Source organism: Wyeomyia smithii, chromosome 1, assembly GCF_029784165.1.
Source record: "Wyeomyia smithii strain HCP4-BCI-WySm-NY-G18 chromosome 1, ASM2978416v1, whole genome shotgun sequence".
NCBI classification, from domain to species: domain Eukaryota; kingdom Metazoa; phylum Arthropoda; class Insecta; order Diptera; family Culicidae; genus Wyeomyia; species Wyeomyia smithii.
This window is the reverse complement of record NC_073694.1, coordinates 197,448,116-197,464,520: the sequence shown is the minus strand read 5'-3', so window position 1 is coordinate 197,464,520 and position 16,405 is coordinate 197,448,116. Positions and strand designations below refer to the sequence as shown.

Here is a 16,405-nt window from a genome sequence, read left to right as displayed (position 1 = left end):
GGCATGTCATTGAAACGCGTGAGCAGTATCGTGCATTCAGTTTTGGGCTTGAAGAAGCTCTGCGCTCAATGAATGCCGCGTTTGCTCACAGTGGACCAAAAACGAATTCGTGTGTAGACTTCCCTGCACAATTTGGCATCATTTTTGCGTAAGCCGACCGAGTTTTTGCGCCGATTCATAATCATGGATGAAACCTGGTTCCCCTACTATACTCCTGAGTCAACGCAAAAGACAAAACAGCGGGTTTTATCGAACCAAAGTGCTCCGAAGCGTTCAAAAACGCAACACAACAATAGGCCGGGAGAGTTATGGCCTCCGTATTTTGGGATGCACATGGCATAATATCCGTGGACTATTTTGAAGAGGGTAGAACCATAACCGGAGCATACTATTCATCATTATTGGACCGATTGAAAATCGAAATCACCGAAAAACGACCACATTTGAAGTAGAAAAAACCGCTCCACCATCACGACAATGCGCCTGTTCATTACTGCTTAGTTGCACAAGCAAAATTGCATGAAATCGGCTTCGAATTGGTTCCTCAGCCACCGTATTCACGAAACCTGGCACCTAGCGACTACTACTTGTTCCGTAGCCTGAAGAGATGGCTCACCGGTAAGCGTTTTTACTCAAATCAGGAGCTCGCCGGAACTGAGGCGTATTTTGGGGACTTTCCGATCAAGTACTTTTCGGAAGGTGTCACAAAATTAGAAAATCGTTGGACTCGCTGTATCGATCTAAAAGGAGAGTATGTTGAAAAACAAAACCGACTTTGGCTAAACGTCTCCGAGTTTCATTTTTCTGGTACTTATCAGACTGCCTAGTACTACCCGCCATAAGTTTGGAATCGGTTCCCTGAGCATTGCAACGCCCAGTTGGAAAACTGCGGTCTTCAGTAAATTTGTTCAACAGAGCAGACCAAAACCAGCTTTCTTTGGTATAAAATTGCACCGCCACGTGACACTAGTGAGCATGATACTCACCGTATTTTGATCCTAACATATCTCTCGATTTTTTCGAGCCTTCTAACGTTTGCGGTAGAAAAAACAAATGAACAAAAAGCGCTGATTTTTCATGGGTTTACCTTTAATCGCACTGACGAAACTACCGATGCATCATCAATCATAGTAACCCATGAGTTAGCAACAAAAATTTGACAGCTCTATCAGTCAAACTCTAACTGTGATGGCGAAAAAAGTGAAGCTACTCTGTTCAGAAGTGTGCGAGTTCAAAGAACGATACCCCACCGCGTCAAAAACGGACATCTTACGGCACTTTGTGGACGTCGGAGTTGCAGGCAATGACGCAGCGACAGCGGTTGAATTAGATGGTCAAGTCGATTTTCCCGGAGAATAGCGACGTGGCAATGGTGATGGACGACGAGACCTATCATACCCTTGATGGCAACGACTGGCTGGGCACTATGTATTTACTTGCCCCACGAAGGAAGTGAGCTTCGAGGTGCAAATTATTTGATATACTAAGTTCCCCAAGACAATGCTGCTGTGGCTGCAAATCAGCGAGAAGGGGATGCCAAAGTTGCTCTTCTTTCACTCCGGGCTGGCCATGAACGGGGAAATTTATAGTACGAAGTGCCTGCCAGAAGTTGCGTCGTTCATCAAGAAACACCATAAGGGCGAAGACACGGTGTTCTGGCCAGATTTGGCATAGGCCCCGCTACTCGAAGCGATCGTTGGAGGAGATGGAGCGGCTGAATATCGATGTGGTACCGAAGTAGGCGAATCCGGCAAACGTCCCCCAGCTGCGTTCCATCGAGAATTTCTGGGCAAACTTGAAGCGCAAGATCTATTCCAACAATTTTGTCGCGAAAACTTAGGAGGAATTAATGAAAAAAAAAACGAAGAAAGAGCTTGAAAACATGCCTACACACATGTTTTCGTCCACCATGGCGAATGTTCCAGTTCCGGAAAGCCGCTCGCAAGGGCGTAGAATTTTTTTTGCAAATAAGATAATACGTCTTCGTCAGTGGTTTTCTTCGGCAGCTTTTCTGCAGCAATCTTATGCAGAAACCTGCCGAAGAAAACCACTGACGAAGACGTTCGATACCCTAATTACCACGTTTGATACCCTAATTACCATTATCTGTCTTAGCTTTTTTTCAGAACCATCTGAAAAAAGTCCATTTTTTTACCGCAAACGTTAGTAAGATGCAATTTCCAAAAAAAACTTATTGAGAAAGTCAATGTTTTCTGGATGGTGGAAAGATTATTAAGGAATTTCACCGCTGTATAGCGCTAGTTTGCAAACTTTCTTTGTATTTTGACCATAACTTATCCCACGATTCTTAAGATTCTTCTTCTCCGTGCACGAATTTTGCAGGATAATTTTCTCGAAAATCATTAAAATTACATGTGTAAATCATTGTTTCATTGTTTGCACCGCTGACGCATGTATCGAGTAACAATTCAAACGCTATTTACTAGGTGGAAGCTGAGTTTTTACGCTCAAAATCGTGAAATGAAATGAAACCTAACCTCATAATTGTTTGAAAAAAGCCACCTTAAGTCCTAGAAAGTTGCGCTCTCCGGTAAGCGCCATCAGTGGCGGTAATTTCAACTAATATCGTAAGTATTGCTGTATGATAGATCTACTATCCAAATGGGCACAAAACAGAAAAAACCCTCTCCAATTGATTTTACAAAAATTACAGCAGGGTTTTGTGCAAAGACACAACCCCAAGCTCACATAAGTCTGTATGTTACATTACATTGGTGCATTCAGGATCGCAAGTGATAAGTTTGAAGTAGTCACCATCTTGAATTTCAAAATGGCATCTGGAATAGGTTTCCGAATTCTGGGTATCATTCAGGTTTCCTGAATGATATTTGGCCATAAACCGGAAGTCACCATCTTGAATCCCGAAATGGCGTCTTGAGTAGAAAATACTCAGTAACACGATGTTCGAATCAGAATTTTCACCAATAAAAAGCCCTTGACCTTTTCAATGACATTACTACAAAATTTAACATACTCAAAACTACATGTGCACTAGCGCCAGGCTACGGCCGAATTCCGAACCATAGCACAACCACTCACTAAGCAGTTGGAATCTGGAAATAGAGTTACATAAAGCTGCACTCTTTGGGTGAGTTTTCGGGGTGCTGCAATATTCAAAACAGGTGTTGCAATAGTCAGTGAAGCGATTCCAAACCTATGGTGAGTATTAGGGTTTGCAATATTCCCGATTTCTCGGGAAACAGGAATGAAAACTCGAATTTCCCGGGAATTCCCGTAAACCGGGAAATAATAAATTCTTTAGCAAAATGACATTTTAAATGGAATTCATCAGTAAAAGGTAACAAAAAATTGTTAAAAATTTCATTCTCAATACGCATAAAAAAAAAACAAACGAAATACTAAACATTTTCAAGTTAACATAAAAAATTCGTGATCGATTTTTGTAGCATATATTTGCAGAAGAGGAGAACTAAGGGTATTCATGTCGCCAAACAGTCGCTTCAGATCCGCTGACGATTTTCCGTTAAGCTCAAAAATTTTATTTCCTTCTGTAAAACTTTGCTCATGTCTGCTGAATCACCGCTGATGTTTGAATGAATGGATACGTTGTGGCTGCGTTTGCGGCAATTTGGCAGCTAGCCCATACATTTTCTGTCAAATTAACGTCAACGCAACGCAAACGTATCTATTGTGTTTGGGCTTTTAGGCAGGCATTGGACGCGGAAAATATTTGCTTTATTCGGTACGGACTTTTTGGGCAAAATGTTTTTTACACTACAGTGAATATTTACTGTTTACTTGAGCGGTAGGAAACCTATTCGCTTTTTTTTTTCATTTAAATATATTTGCTATGCCATTGTGATTTATTTTGACTAAACTGCGTGTCAAATCTAGTTTTCATTGACAGAGCAACATTTCAAACCCTTTTGGAGTTTATATCATTATTGATTAGAACGTAAAATTCAAAGGAAGATTTTTGGTTAATTAACTACGTTATTTCGTTATTTCGCCGCTCGGTGGTTTTCTGTGACCGAGACAAACCGGAAGGAAACGAGAGAATACTAAATAATCAGTTCAATACGACTCAAGATAAGTCAGTCATAGAGCATTTGAAGGCTTACTAATAAACATGCAAAGATGATTTTTACGTTTAAATACTATCCTGACTTTAAGTTTTATTAAATGATTTATTTGAGGTCGCACCAGTTTGACGTATTTAATTTAATTGCAATAATGCATAAAAAACTATAGTGAATCATACAAAATTTTTCGCTGAACTCGGGAATCCCGGGATCCCGGGAATCAATATTTCTGTTCCCGGGATCCGGAAATCCGGGAAAAGCTATTTCCCGGGAAATCGTTCCCAGGATTGCAAACCCTAGTGAGTATTGTACGTAAGTGATTTTATCAGGGCGTCATATACTTTTAGTTGGGTGAAATATTTGATTTTGTGTCAAATAATCCTCATTTGCGAGACGTGCTTAACTTTTCACATTTTATTCAAGTGCATCGAGTTGAAAAAAGGTTCCGGGAAAGCTACCTTAAGTGAAACAACGCGCCGTGATTGGCACTGTCACGTGAAATATGGTAATTTCGATGTTAAAAACTGTACAAGTAATGTACTCTTAAATGGAAGGGTTCGTCGTACGTGACGGGTATTCAGAAATGGATTGGTGTATTCGGTGGGACCAGGCCGGTATTATTTATTATGAGCTGTTCAAACCGAACGAAATCATCACCGAGGAATGCTATCGACTTCAATGCATGCGATTACTCCGAGCGCTGTGCGAAAAACGGCCAGTGTGATTAGAGGTTTGAAACCAGGCTTCGGAAAAAGACTGCAGTGGAATAGTATACTGATAACTGTTCTCTCTTTCTACTCTTACAGCCTCATGAATAAGCTGAGCATGAGAGCACACATACAGATAAAGGTTGCAGAGGCAATGAAGCTGTCTTGTGTTGTACACGACAGCTCATGCTTGCGCATGTATTTTGTTCGTTAAGACAGCACAGCCTAGTGATTGGCTACGGCTGTCGTCGATGATATTGACTCGCACTCCTCCTCCAGCAGTGTAATACGATGAGAACCGAATTAGTTGAAAATTTGGTGACACTGCAGAATGGTCCAGGAACCAAATTTAGGGGGAAATTTGGGTCTAGAGATCAATAGCAATATTTTAGAGAAAAACTTTCTTCCTCAAAGTTGTTACATATAATAAAGCGCTTATTGAAAAATTATCAAAAATTAGGGTGACCAACATTTTAGATGCAATCAAGTATCTAACTTTTTTAGCTTTGTAGATAGAAGAAAAATTTGTTCTACAATATTATAACTCCAGTAATTTTTAGTAACTTTGTAAAAAAAAGTTTTTCTCTATCTTTGCAAACAACCGATTAATACTAAAAAAAAAAACATTTTGCACTCTAACTTTTTTATTTCGAGTTTAACCTTAAAACTGTCTTTGAGCGACTTTCAGAGCTTTTTAAGAGAAACAATTTGCAATGCTGACATCGTAAATATCTTAATTCTACTCAAAATTATTAATGTTTTTTTATCAAAAAATAGACGTTTTCCATTTGTTTGTCATTTTTTGAGAGCAAACATAAAAAATATTTCTTAGTCTTATTTTAAAGGCAATTTTTAGTTTATTTCAATAACCATTTGTTCATGTCAAGGAACACCTGTGCCAAATTTGGTAGAACAGCTCTAGCAAAAACGGAGTGATGATCTTGATGAATACGGAGTGATGAAATATAAATTTATTAATACACCAGTTGTAGCAACTTTTCTTACGTATTTTAGGCTCGCCATCTTGGATTTAAAAAGTGGTTTCGAACATCATATTCCGGTCTCTGAACATAAACTTCCGGCCTTCAGACCTGGGACTAAAAATCATCGAACTCAATCAGAATATCCCTATATTGAACAAAAAATCATAACTTTTTTGTTTATAAGGACAGTCCCTTCACCACCTCCCTTATAAAGGACACTCGTATACCAAGTTTGGTAAAAATCGGTTCAGGCGTTACCAGCCAGAAGGGCGGAACAAAGTTGTGGCTAACGATGGGCAATACTTCGAATGATTTATTGGTAACTTTTTTTAAATAAAGTCGATTTTTGGTTTAAAAATAACAGCGTGAATTTAGTTTTGTACATCTACTATAAACCCTTTTTTATTCTAACATGTATGTACGCATTTTGGTTTTAGGAGACGGTTTTCTGTAATATCAAGCCTTATATGAGACATTTTTCGATCCCTTCATGATAACTACAAAAATTCTCATTAATATCAAAGTTTTTTGAGGTAGTATATCGTTTTCAAACTTTTTGATTTTTAGAAACGTTTTTTTTAGCGATTTGGAACTGCAAGCTTTTCATGATAACCGTGGAAGCAGGCAGGGTTTCTGGTCAAAATATGTTTCTAACAAAAGATAGTCTACTCAATTGAACCTTCTAACAGCAACTAAGGCGTAACAAGACTCGTAGGTTCTTACAGTGCTGCTTCAAGCCGGTGAGCAAAATATTTTCAACGTGATGCTTATTATATACACAACACAGTACTAAACGTAAGCTCGAATTTACTCAGCAAACAATACCAGTGTGAAAAAACATAGACAAATTCAACTGCTTGATTAGAATGTAGTGTAATCATGAAAAAATTGAATGAAAATAAAGTCCACTGAACTCTGCTCACTCTGCAAAAAAAAATGATGAATTTGTCGAAAATGAGAATATTACCTTTCCATGCCAAAGAGAAAAATTCCAATAATTTGTTGGGGTGGGAATAAAAATCAACATTAGACACGTGCCATCTAAGCTGTTCGATAGACAATGTTTTGCTTTGTTTTATTGAGGATGCAAAATCAAGACTTCCCTCGACAAAAAATCATAATCCCATCTCGAAACCGCCTAACTCCCAGCGGTGACATTTCCCCCGGAACAAAACAGCAGCTGCCGGTCGGTGGTGGAGGGCGTGCTAACACAATCGTCCAGGCACGATTTCACAATCTGCATACCTAATTAAGAACCCAATGCTCCCCCGGGGGTAGCGGCACAATTCTGCGGTGGAGTGCCCCAATGGATGCACGTGGTGTGTTCATCGTTTTAACTTTATAGCCCGGAGACACTGTGTGTGGAGTCCTTGAGTGGACCTCCTCTCAGAGGTACAGAATGTCATGCACGAGCACACGAGCAAAAAACGCACTTGAAGTGTAATGTGATTTTTTTTGTGCTCTGTCTTCTCTCACATTACTGGTAAATAATCATTCACAAAAGGTACAGCTTTTTAATCGATTCCAATAGTATTCCGCACCCGCAGGGCCGTAAAAAATCAGCCGTCTTGTGTACAGTCGGCCCCGCGCAAACACAGCAACGGCGGCCGGCATCTTGCAAACGCTAATAAGATTGACAAAGGGGTCAACTGTCATAAAAAAAATTAATTCGATTTCCTGTAAGAGAGTCTCACTAGTGTGGATTACCCCGCCTGATTACATTCCCATTGCTGGTGCAGGCTGAATGATTGTTTAGCAAACAAAACATTTTTCGCAGCACACACACCGACCCTCGAGTGAGGGAGGTTTCAACCCTCGGGATCCCTACTGGTGGTGCGATGAATGACGCTGGTGAATTATCGCTTGCTGACGCAAGTATTTTCGGTGACATTTTTATTGTTTTTTTTTCTTGGCATTCAGCCACCGAAAGTGGTCTAATGGATGTGAAACGGATCATTGCGGCTCGTCATTGCGGTAAACAAATCTAAGTGGACTTACGTTTTCGGCTGGCATCGAGCGGGAAACCCGGCGTCGTCGTCATTGCTTTCCTTCTTATCCTTCTCGCTTGCGTGGGAATCTAATCGTGCAGTGCAATCCTCCTCGAACCGTCGTCTGTCAGCAAACGAAAACACGCTGCCGCTTTAAGCCGTAGTCATCGTGATGTAAACTCTGTAAACAGATGAAATCAAACGGTAAACGTCAGCATCAATTATTACGGAAAAAGGGCTGCTAGAGTTCAACTAGCAACTGAACGGAATACAAAGCGCGTCATACAATCAAGGGAGGATTCTTGTAAACTATTTTTTAATCATCATTTATTGAAATCAAATCCGTTATATCTGTGTGATTAGCTCAGATTACGCCATAAAAGTAATTCTGATGACTACAATTAGAAGATCAGAAGAAGAACACATATAAATAGTTAGTCAGTCTGAAAATTTCAATGTGAAAGCTCATTAGCGAAATTTGTCAGCTCTCCTGGAAATATTGTGAACCATACTTTAAGGTTACACATTAGATGAAACTACCGGAACTCCAAACGGAATTAATCGAAATCCACTTGAGCAATTATAATGTCCAGTTTTCGTAAGCAAAATGTATCAAGTATTTTTCGCTACTACACGCTAAGATAGGCATCGTTCTACCGTCTAATAAAAAAGCTGTTAAGTCTCGAATGTTGATCAACCAAATAAAAAAAAACCAAAATTAGAACGACACTTTGAGCTTGAGCCAGATACCGAGTTTACAACTGCATCTCCTATGACTGTGATGGAAAGGGAGGTACTTTCTCACCGTGGTAAGTAACTTGGAACCTGGTAAATGCCTGAAAAGGAGTACTCATTAATCTGTGTGTTGGGTCTTACTTTTTATTGGAATACAGCATGAGAGAGGAGGGGGAACCTGAGAATAAATCCAGGCTGACTCAACTAAGGTTCAAACTTATGACCACTTGTTGCACAACTACCATTTGTTTTTAAAAATTTCTGGATGGAAACGGATTTGTTCACGTCACTAATACTATAATTTGATATTCAATCAATATAAAAATCATTTGTTTTATAGACTCCCGAAGGTGTGAAGAAGAATATTGTCTTGAAAAAGTTTTATATTATAGTTGAATTAAAATTGTGAAATTTTATATTTTTTAAAAAGAATATAGAAATAAAAAATATATACAAAAAGTAAAAATGAGCAGTTAAAAAAAAACACTCATTAGTTTAAGTAGTTTATTTTTACTCGGGCAAGGTCGGATACATTCAAATAGTATTACAATAAAAAATGATAATCAAAGATCGATACGGTCGATCATTTTATTGGTTATTTATGGTTTTAGGCTGCGCTACTAGACAACCCAATAAAACGGACTTAATTCATTACATTGAGTTCGAACCAAAATAACACAAATTGATCAATTCGGTACAAACATTTTTGACTTAAGCACTAGAATTAGAAAAAATGACAATCAGTTCTTCAAACCAGACTCCAAAAAACGATGACGATGTTCACAAGACACTTACGAAATACGACCTGCTCTATAAATTAAGCTTAATGTGTGCCATATACGTGCGTTCAGACAAGTATATCATAATACTTCATCGGATTAACACCACCAAAACGAATCGCAATGGTGCATTTAGGAGGCTCGTCCAGTAGTATCTCGTGAAAGACGTTTCATTTAAATATCGATAATTGAATTGACTTATTTATACAGATGTAGATTGGGTGTTAGGTAATATTTTTACACGTAACGTCGATCATGAATCGTTCAAATTAATTCACTGATTGATCTTGTCGTCCCGTAAAAAAAACTAATATCAGCAGATATTGTATGCAAATACTTCACAATGCAGAACGATTCCAATCTAAACTTACCTAACGTTGAAATCCTGCTGAATTGAAACAATATCACAAATTTTCCGCAGAGATAAAAAAACAAACGGTATCACAGAGTCAGTAACACTGACACGCAATCTGTTGGGTTTTTCCCGCTTTGTACTGCGTATGGATAGGATCAATTCTATACGAATCGAATCTTAACCGTTTTTCTCATAGACACGTACACTTTCTCCTGCACGTATTAAACTAAACGCTTCACCAGTCGAATTCTAAACTCGGACACTTTGTCACTCGTTTTGGTTTGTGCACAAGTCTTTCCGAAAACACAAAATCCGTTTGTCACTTAGAACTCACAAATCACTAGAACGCACCAAGCAACAACACGCACCCGCGAGGACTACGATCCTCGCCAGTTGGAACTATCCGAGAAAATAGGAGTACAGCATCACCAGCCGGTTGGTTTATATATGAAGCTTTCCGAAGGCGTTGTTACGCTCGCGCACACACACTGGCAGCTAGTAAACAATATAAGAATGATAAAAAAATCTCATTCGCGAACCAAGAACACCGAGCGAGCGATCGATTTGTTGATCTGTGCTGAACGCAGAGCGCGCGAGAAGACAGCAGAGCCGAGAGAGTCGCCAGGTAACACGATCATGATCAGCAACCCTTATCATGTCGCAAGGAAAACAACCGAGCGGCTCCATTCTTGTAAGTAGTTTGTGACAGGTGAGAGTATTACCGTTCTCTCTCTCTCCTGCTCTATCGTATCACGTCGTCCCGGTAATGCACGCCGTTACACCGCCGCGAGGGTGAAATTGAGAGTGGCGCTCCAATCTTACCATCGAACTGATCCGCTCTTCGCAAAAGTGACCTATGGCAGCCATGCGTGAGAAACCGTTGAACATTGAACTCGACCCAGCAGCCGAGAGACGTCGGCTATCGGTCGGCCGATCGACCGGTTTGCAAATAGTAGACACTTAGGTACGACCGCAGAGCAGCCGCTTCTTGCTGAACGAGACGCTATAAATCAACTTCTCTTGAATAAGTTACTTGTAAAACGTCTCTGTTCAGATAGTGGCCAGAGCGGGATGAATCTGCCGCATGCAGCTGCTGATTATTATTACCGTCGTTTACCTAAGTGTTATTAGCTTGTATACACTACTTTTTATGCTATTTTATTGTTCGCGCCCCAGTGCGGTCAGGATAATTGCAATCAGTTGATAACTCCGAGCAACGTACCGATTGATGATTGGCGCGCGGTATGTGGGATGCTAATCACTCAATGCAATGCAATGCGGCTTAACACTCAACTGCGGAAGTACAGGAAGTAGGTCGTTCGTAGGTCTGCACTTCACTGCGCACTGAGCGATGGGTTCAATAACTGGCCTGTGATGCAAGTTGCGATGCGATGGCCAATTAGTTTTCAGCTAGGTAAGCACTACTAGTGTAGAGAGTAGCCGTGAGGTTCTCTTGTTGAAAACAGCAGGTACCGTGCTGGATCGAAGTCCGTACACTTAAGCACATGATAATCTTAGATGGTCAATATAAAATCAAGAAATCACATATTGCCTTAAACGGACATGTTTACTCATAGGTCTACTTATTTTTTATCACTATTTTCAAGCAAAATGAATAAAATCACTCCGAAACTCGAAAAAAACATGTTTAAATAGAACATGTTTTGAATCGAAATCCGTACACAGTTTTTTGTCTGAATCAAAATCCGTACACTTTTGAATCGAAATCCGCACACACGCGATATAGACTGGATCAAAGTCCATACAGCAATGGATCAAAATCCGTAAGTACAAAAATTAACATCTTTCATTTATAATTTATCTTTAAATTTACGAATAAATATATTTTGAGGATCAATTGGTTCCTAAAGTTTCACACGGTTTTCAAATTTTTTATATCAGCTGAAATTGTGAAATTTTCGTAGCGTTTCGTTGCGGCACCCCTTGTCGTAGTAACCAGAACAACGGAACCTCTCGAAGCTTCCCGGTACGACATTCCCTTGCGCACCTCAATCACAGCTCCTTCGAAATTGTTTGCCATATATTTATACTTGTTTTCTTCCATTATATGCTGAAAACAAGAAGAAAATTCAACAATATATGCATGATACACACGCTGTACGGATTTCGATTCAAGCAATTAACAAGGATCAAAATCCGTACGGCACAGTTTTTGTTGAATAAATACAATATACACTATTTAACAGACAATATACAGCTCGAAAATGACAAAGACTTACCTTTTCCATCGAATTCAAAAAGATTCACAGAGTAAAACACTTATATCCCACTTGAAAAACGTTTTTATCTGATGAACGTTTCCTTAGTAAATTCCCTAACGATACAACGAAATGACAACTGAAACCGATACACGATTGATTTTTTATTTTTAATATTTTTATTTCATGGCCTACTGGCGCATAGTTTATTTTAACAGAAGGCCAACAGCTCAACGGACGGGTACATGTAACTATCATATGAATTTTCATTTTTATAATGCTTAAAACTGAAGAAAAACATCAAGATGTACGGATTTCGATACTGTACGGGTTTCGATCCAGCACGGTACATTGTGCTATTCTCAAAGCGTTACTAATGGGGCATTCAAAGGATAAGTGATTACAACTTTGTTATGCATGTTACATGACATTATCATAGAACTTTAAAATGAATGTGTGTAAGTATTTATACAACAGGAAGTGTTCTTCCGGTCTCAGTTATCCAGCCACCAGACCTCTGATTATTTTTCGTATTTTTGCTGAAAATGTTTAAGGTAACATTTTTCAGCAATTTTTGTTCTGAATTGCTGAAAACTTCACAGTAAAAAAGTAGGAAATTGTTTGATTATTTTCTTCCTGTTCTAGAAAATTTGGGATTTCGGGTATATGCAGAAAGAGGGAGAAGTTTACTCATCCGTAATTGACAATAAATAACAATAAGTAATAATAAAAAAGTGAAAAAAATTATTAAAAAAAAATTATTGAAGGAAAAACACCCTTTTTCATTTTAAGAAAGAAGCTATTTTTAGGCTGTGAAATGTTTGAAAAATTGTTTGCTAATTTTTAAACCTTGAGCTGCTAGCAGAAAAATTCTCGATTCGATGATTTATAAGCCTCAGTGTGGAAAAGAGCTTAACATGTTATCTGTTGTTAAGGTGAAACGGGGCGTGGTCGCGATCAACTCGAATTTTGCAATCCTTGTCCTGTATTTTGCCCTGTATTGTGGTATACTCCACCAATTATATTTGATGACTCAAAAACTAAAAGCAAATTTTCTATCCTCGCTGTCGACTACGAGCTGAAATTAAGTCTCACTCTTTCAAAAATACAGATACACCGTTTTCTCTTTTTGCACGATCTATTCTTACACGGATTGGTTTTACACGCCTTTTTTGCACGGTTTCTCGAAATAACACGGTTTTTGCACGGTTTTTTTACATACCTCTATTTCCTAGCCAAGCGAATATTCGTGCATGTTGAAATTGCATTTATTTCAGCTCTTGAAAAACTGTGGGCCACTGTCCCATTGAAATTGATATATTGATTCCTGATCCAATGACCCCAGCGCCTGTAGACTCGCCCATTTGAGAGCCTGTATAAAATATGACTGATCTTGGACGACCCTTAGGACCTACTTCTTTCCATTCGCTGCGATTGGATTCAATCACTTTTGAACAGTTGAAGTTAGTCTTAGAGTCCATCCAGTTTTCATTCATGGTTACTAAGGAGTTCAGATGGAAATTTTTGAGGATTCGTAAATGTCCCTTTAGATCCCCTTCCTGAAAAATTTCAACACGTTTGAGCCTAAGAGCATGTCTTTAGGCTTCAAGTTGTACATATTGATGCAAGGGAAGAAGATATAGAAAAGCTTCTAAGGCTTTAGATGGTGCACTGGCCATTACTTCTGTTGTTGATAAGCATACCGAACGTTGTAGTTTATCTAGCTTCTTCTGAGCTGGTATTTGTGTAGTTTTGGGCCACCACACCAGCGAAGCATGTGTTACTCAGGGTCTCCCTATTGCCGAGTATATCCAGTGAATCATCCTCGGCTTGAATCCCCATCTTTTCCAAATCTATTGCTGCAACCCCAAAGAGCGTTGTTTACTTTTAAGATTGCATACTCTAGATCTGTGGTTCTCAAGCTTTTTGGCTCCGCGGTCTCTTTTGCAAAGCACAAAGAGCCTGCAAAAGAATTCCAGATAAAAGTTTTGCAATACGAGGCTGCGTTTTCCAGTCTCATATCGTCCTGCAAGTCTAATTTGTTTTACGTCTTGATTCTAATACAGTAAGGTCGTTTCTTACGCGGTTTTTTTACGCGGGTTGCTTTTCTCCATTACTCAAAAAACGGTACAAGATATCGACCTCATTTCAATCACGTTTTCCGTTTTAGGACACGAGTGATCATATATAGTTTTCAAAAAAGTCCCAATTTTTGGTGTAAATACTCAAAATTGAAAGTTTTGCATTTTGGTCTCTAGATTGGCCACTATCATATTCAAACGAGGTTTAAACGTTTAAGGACGGTTTGCTATATTATATTTGCAACTCAAAAAAGTTGCTTCTTACCCGGGCCTATACAAATTTGGAACGCATCCCCCGCGTAAAAAACGACCTCAGTGTACGCGTGAGTTGAAAATCCATATCTAGAATGAAATTTTAATAACCTGTCAAATTTACCCAGAGCTTCGCCCCCCATCTAGTTGAGCCTCGCGGCCCACTCGCTGGCCGTGGAACCCCGGTTGGGAACCATTGCTCTAGATGGTCGTTCCAGTTGAGTTTATGGTCGAGAATTACACCCAGGTACTTAGTCGCTTGGACAGCACCAACTGTGTTTCTCCCAACTTAAGAGTTGCAATATTTTACTTTCTCTTTCTTGTAAATGAAAATGGGATTATGACTGTTTTAGAAGGATTGACGTTTAGTGCTACACTGGGCTATTGCCAAGATTTGGGAGGAGGAGGTAGTACCGGAGGAGTGGATGGAGGGTACAGTGTGCCTCATCTACAAAAAAGGCGACAAGTTGGATTGCTGCAACTATCGCGCAATCACGTTGCTGAACGCCGCCTACAAGGTACTCTCTCAAATTCTGTGCCGTCGACTATCACCGTTTGCAAGGGAATTCGTGGGGCAATACCAAGCGGGATTTATGGGTGCCCGCGCCACCACGGACCAAATATTCGCGGTACGGCAGGTCCTACAGAAGTGCCGTGAGTATAACGTGCCCACACATCACCTGTTCATCGATTTCAAATCGGCATACGACACAATCGTTCGAGACCAGCTATGGCAGATTATGCACGATTACGGCTTTCCGGATAAACTGACACGGTTGGTCAAGTCGACGATGGATCGGGTGATGTGCGTAGTTCGAGTTTCGGGGACACTCTCGAGTCCCTTCGAATCTCGAAGAGGGTTACGGCAAGGTGATGGATTATCGTGCTTGCTATTCAACATCGCTTTGGAAGGTGTGATACGTAGGGCTGGTATCGACACGAGTGGCACGATTTTTAGAAGGTCTGTTCAGCTCTTTGGCTTCGCCGATGACATTGATATTGTAGCACGAAACCTTGAAAAGATGACGGAGACGTACCAAGTACATGAGAGGAAGAGGTTCCAGAGAAGACAGCGTCAACCTCCCGCCACGAATTCATATTAGCGGTGATGAAATCGAGGTGGTAGACGAGTTCGTGTACCTAGGCTCACTGGTTACTGCTGACAACGACACCAGCAGAGAAATTCGTCGACGCCTCATGGCAGGAAATCGTCCCTACTTTGGACTCCGGAGGACGCTCCGCTCGAATAAAATCCGCCGCCGCACGAAGTTAACCATCTACAAAACACTGATCAGACCAGTAGTCCTCTACGGCCACGAAACCTGGACGATGCTCGTGGAGGACCAACGCGCCTTTGGGGTTTTCGAACGGAAGGTGTTGCGTACCATCTGTGGTGGAGTGTAGATGGAAGATGGATCATGGCGGAGGCGGATGAACCACGAGTTGCATCAGCTGCTGGGAGAACCCCTCATCGTTCAAACGGCGAAAATCGGGAGACTACGGTGGGCTGGGCATGTCGTTAGGATGTCGGACGACAACCCGGTGAAAATGGTTCTTGATAAAAACCCGACTGGGACAAGGCGACGGGGCGCGCAGCGAACAAGGTGGCTTGATCAAGTGGAAGACGACCTGCGGGGCCTCCGCAGACGACATGGCTGGCGAGCTGCAGCCATGGACCGAGTTGAATGGAGACGACTTCTTCGAACAGCAAGGGACACTTCGGCCTTGAGCTGACTGGTAGGGTAAGTAAGACGTTCAGTGCTACCAGCTTGCACTATTTGAGTGTGTATTTTACGGCGGATTTCATTATATTGGAAATAGTAGACCCGCAATTACCCCTAACTAAAATAGTCATGTCATCAGCAGCCCGATGACTTCGTATCCTAGGTTTGTTAAAAAGATCATCGACTACAAAAGACCACAATAAGAGAGATAAAACCCCTCCTTGTGGACAACCTCTTGTGGTTTTGTCGTTAAAGTAGATCTACCTAATTTGGCTTCGTCTAATGCTTCCTCAATGACTAGAAAAGCAGCCAGTGAGATTTTTTCAGCATCAAATGACTGTTCTAGTTCTAGAAACCAACGTGTAAAGTGCTGTTTCGGTTGATTTACCAGATTGAAAGGCAAACTGGTGTTTGTTCAGTGGTCTACTGATCAAATATGATAGTTTGATATGTACTGCTGTATGTAGGTATGTTCTACGCATATTTGTCCCATGTTCCAAATCAAGCAAACGAGATGA

General features: G+C 40.3%; 1 protein-coding gene across 2 annotated transcripts in view; it reads right to left on the bottom strand.

Moving 5' to 3' along the window:
- Positions 1–16,405, bottom strand: part of LOC129729281 (scavenger receptor class B member 1-like) — a 64,734-nt gene that overhangs the window by 24,357 nt on the left and 23,972 nt on the right. Inside the window, exons 1-2 of one of the 2 annotated variants that reach the window (XM_055687795.1) lie at positions 9,628–10,050; positions 7,753–7,923 (exon numbers count right to left, since the gene is read on the bottom strand). In XM_055687795.1, coding sequence (XP_055543770.1) covers positions 7,753–7,795 — 43 coding nt within the window. In that variant the 5' untranslated portion in view covers positions 7,796–7,923; positions 9,628–10,050. Of the gene's footprint in view, positions 1–7,752; positions 7,924–9,627; positions 10,051–16,405 lie in introns of those variants that run through there. The other variant, XM_055687800.1, reaches the window with a different exon arrangement.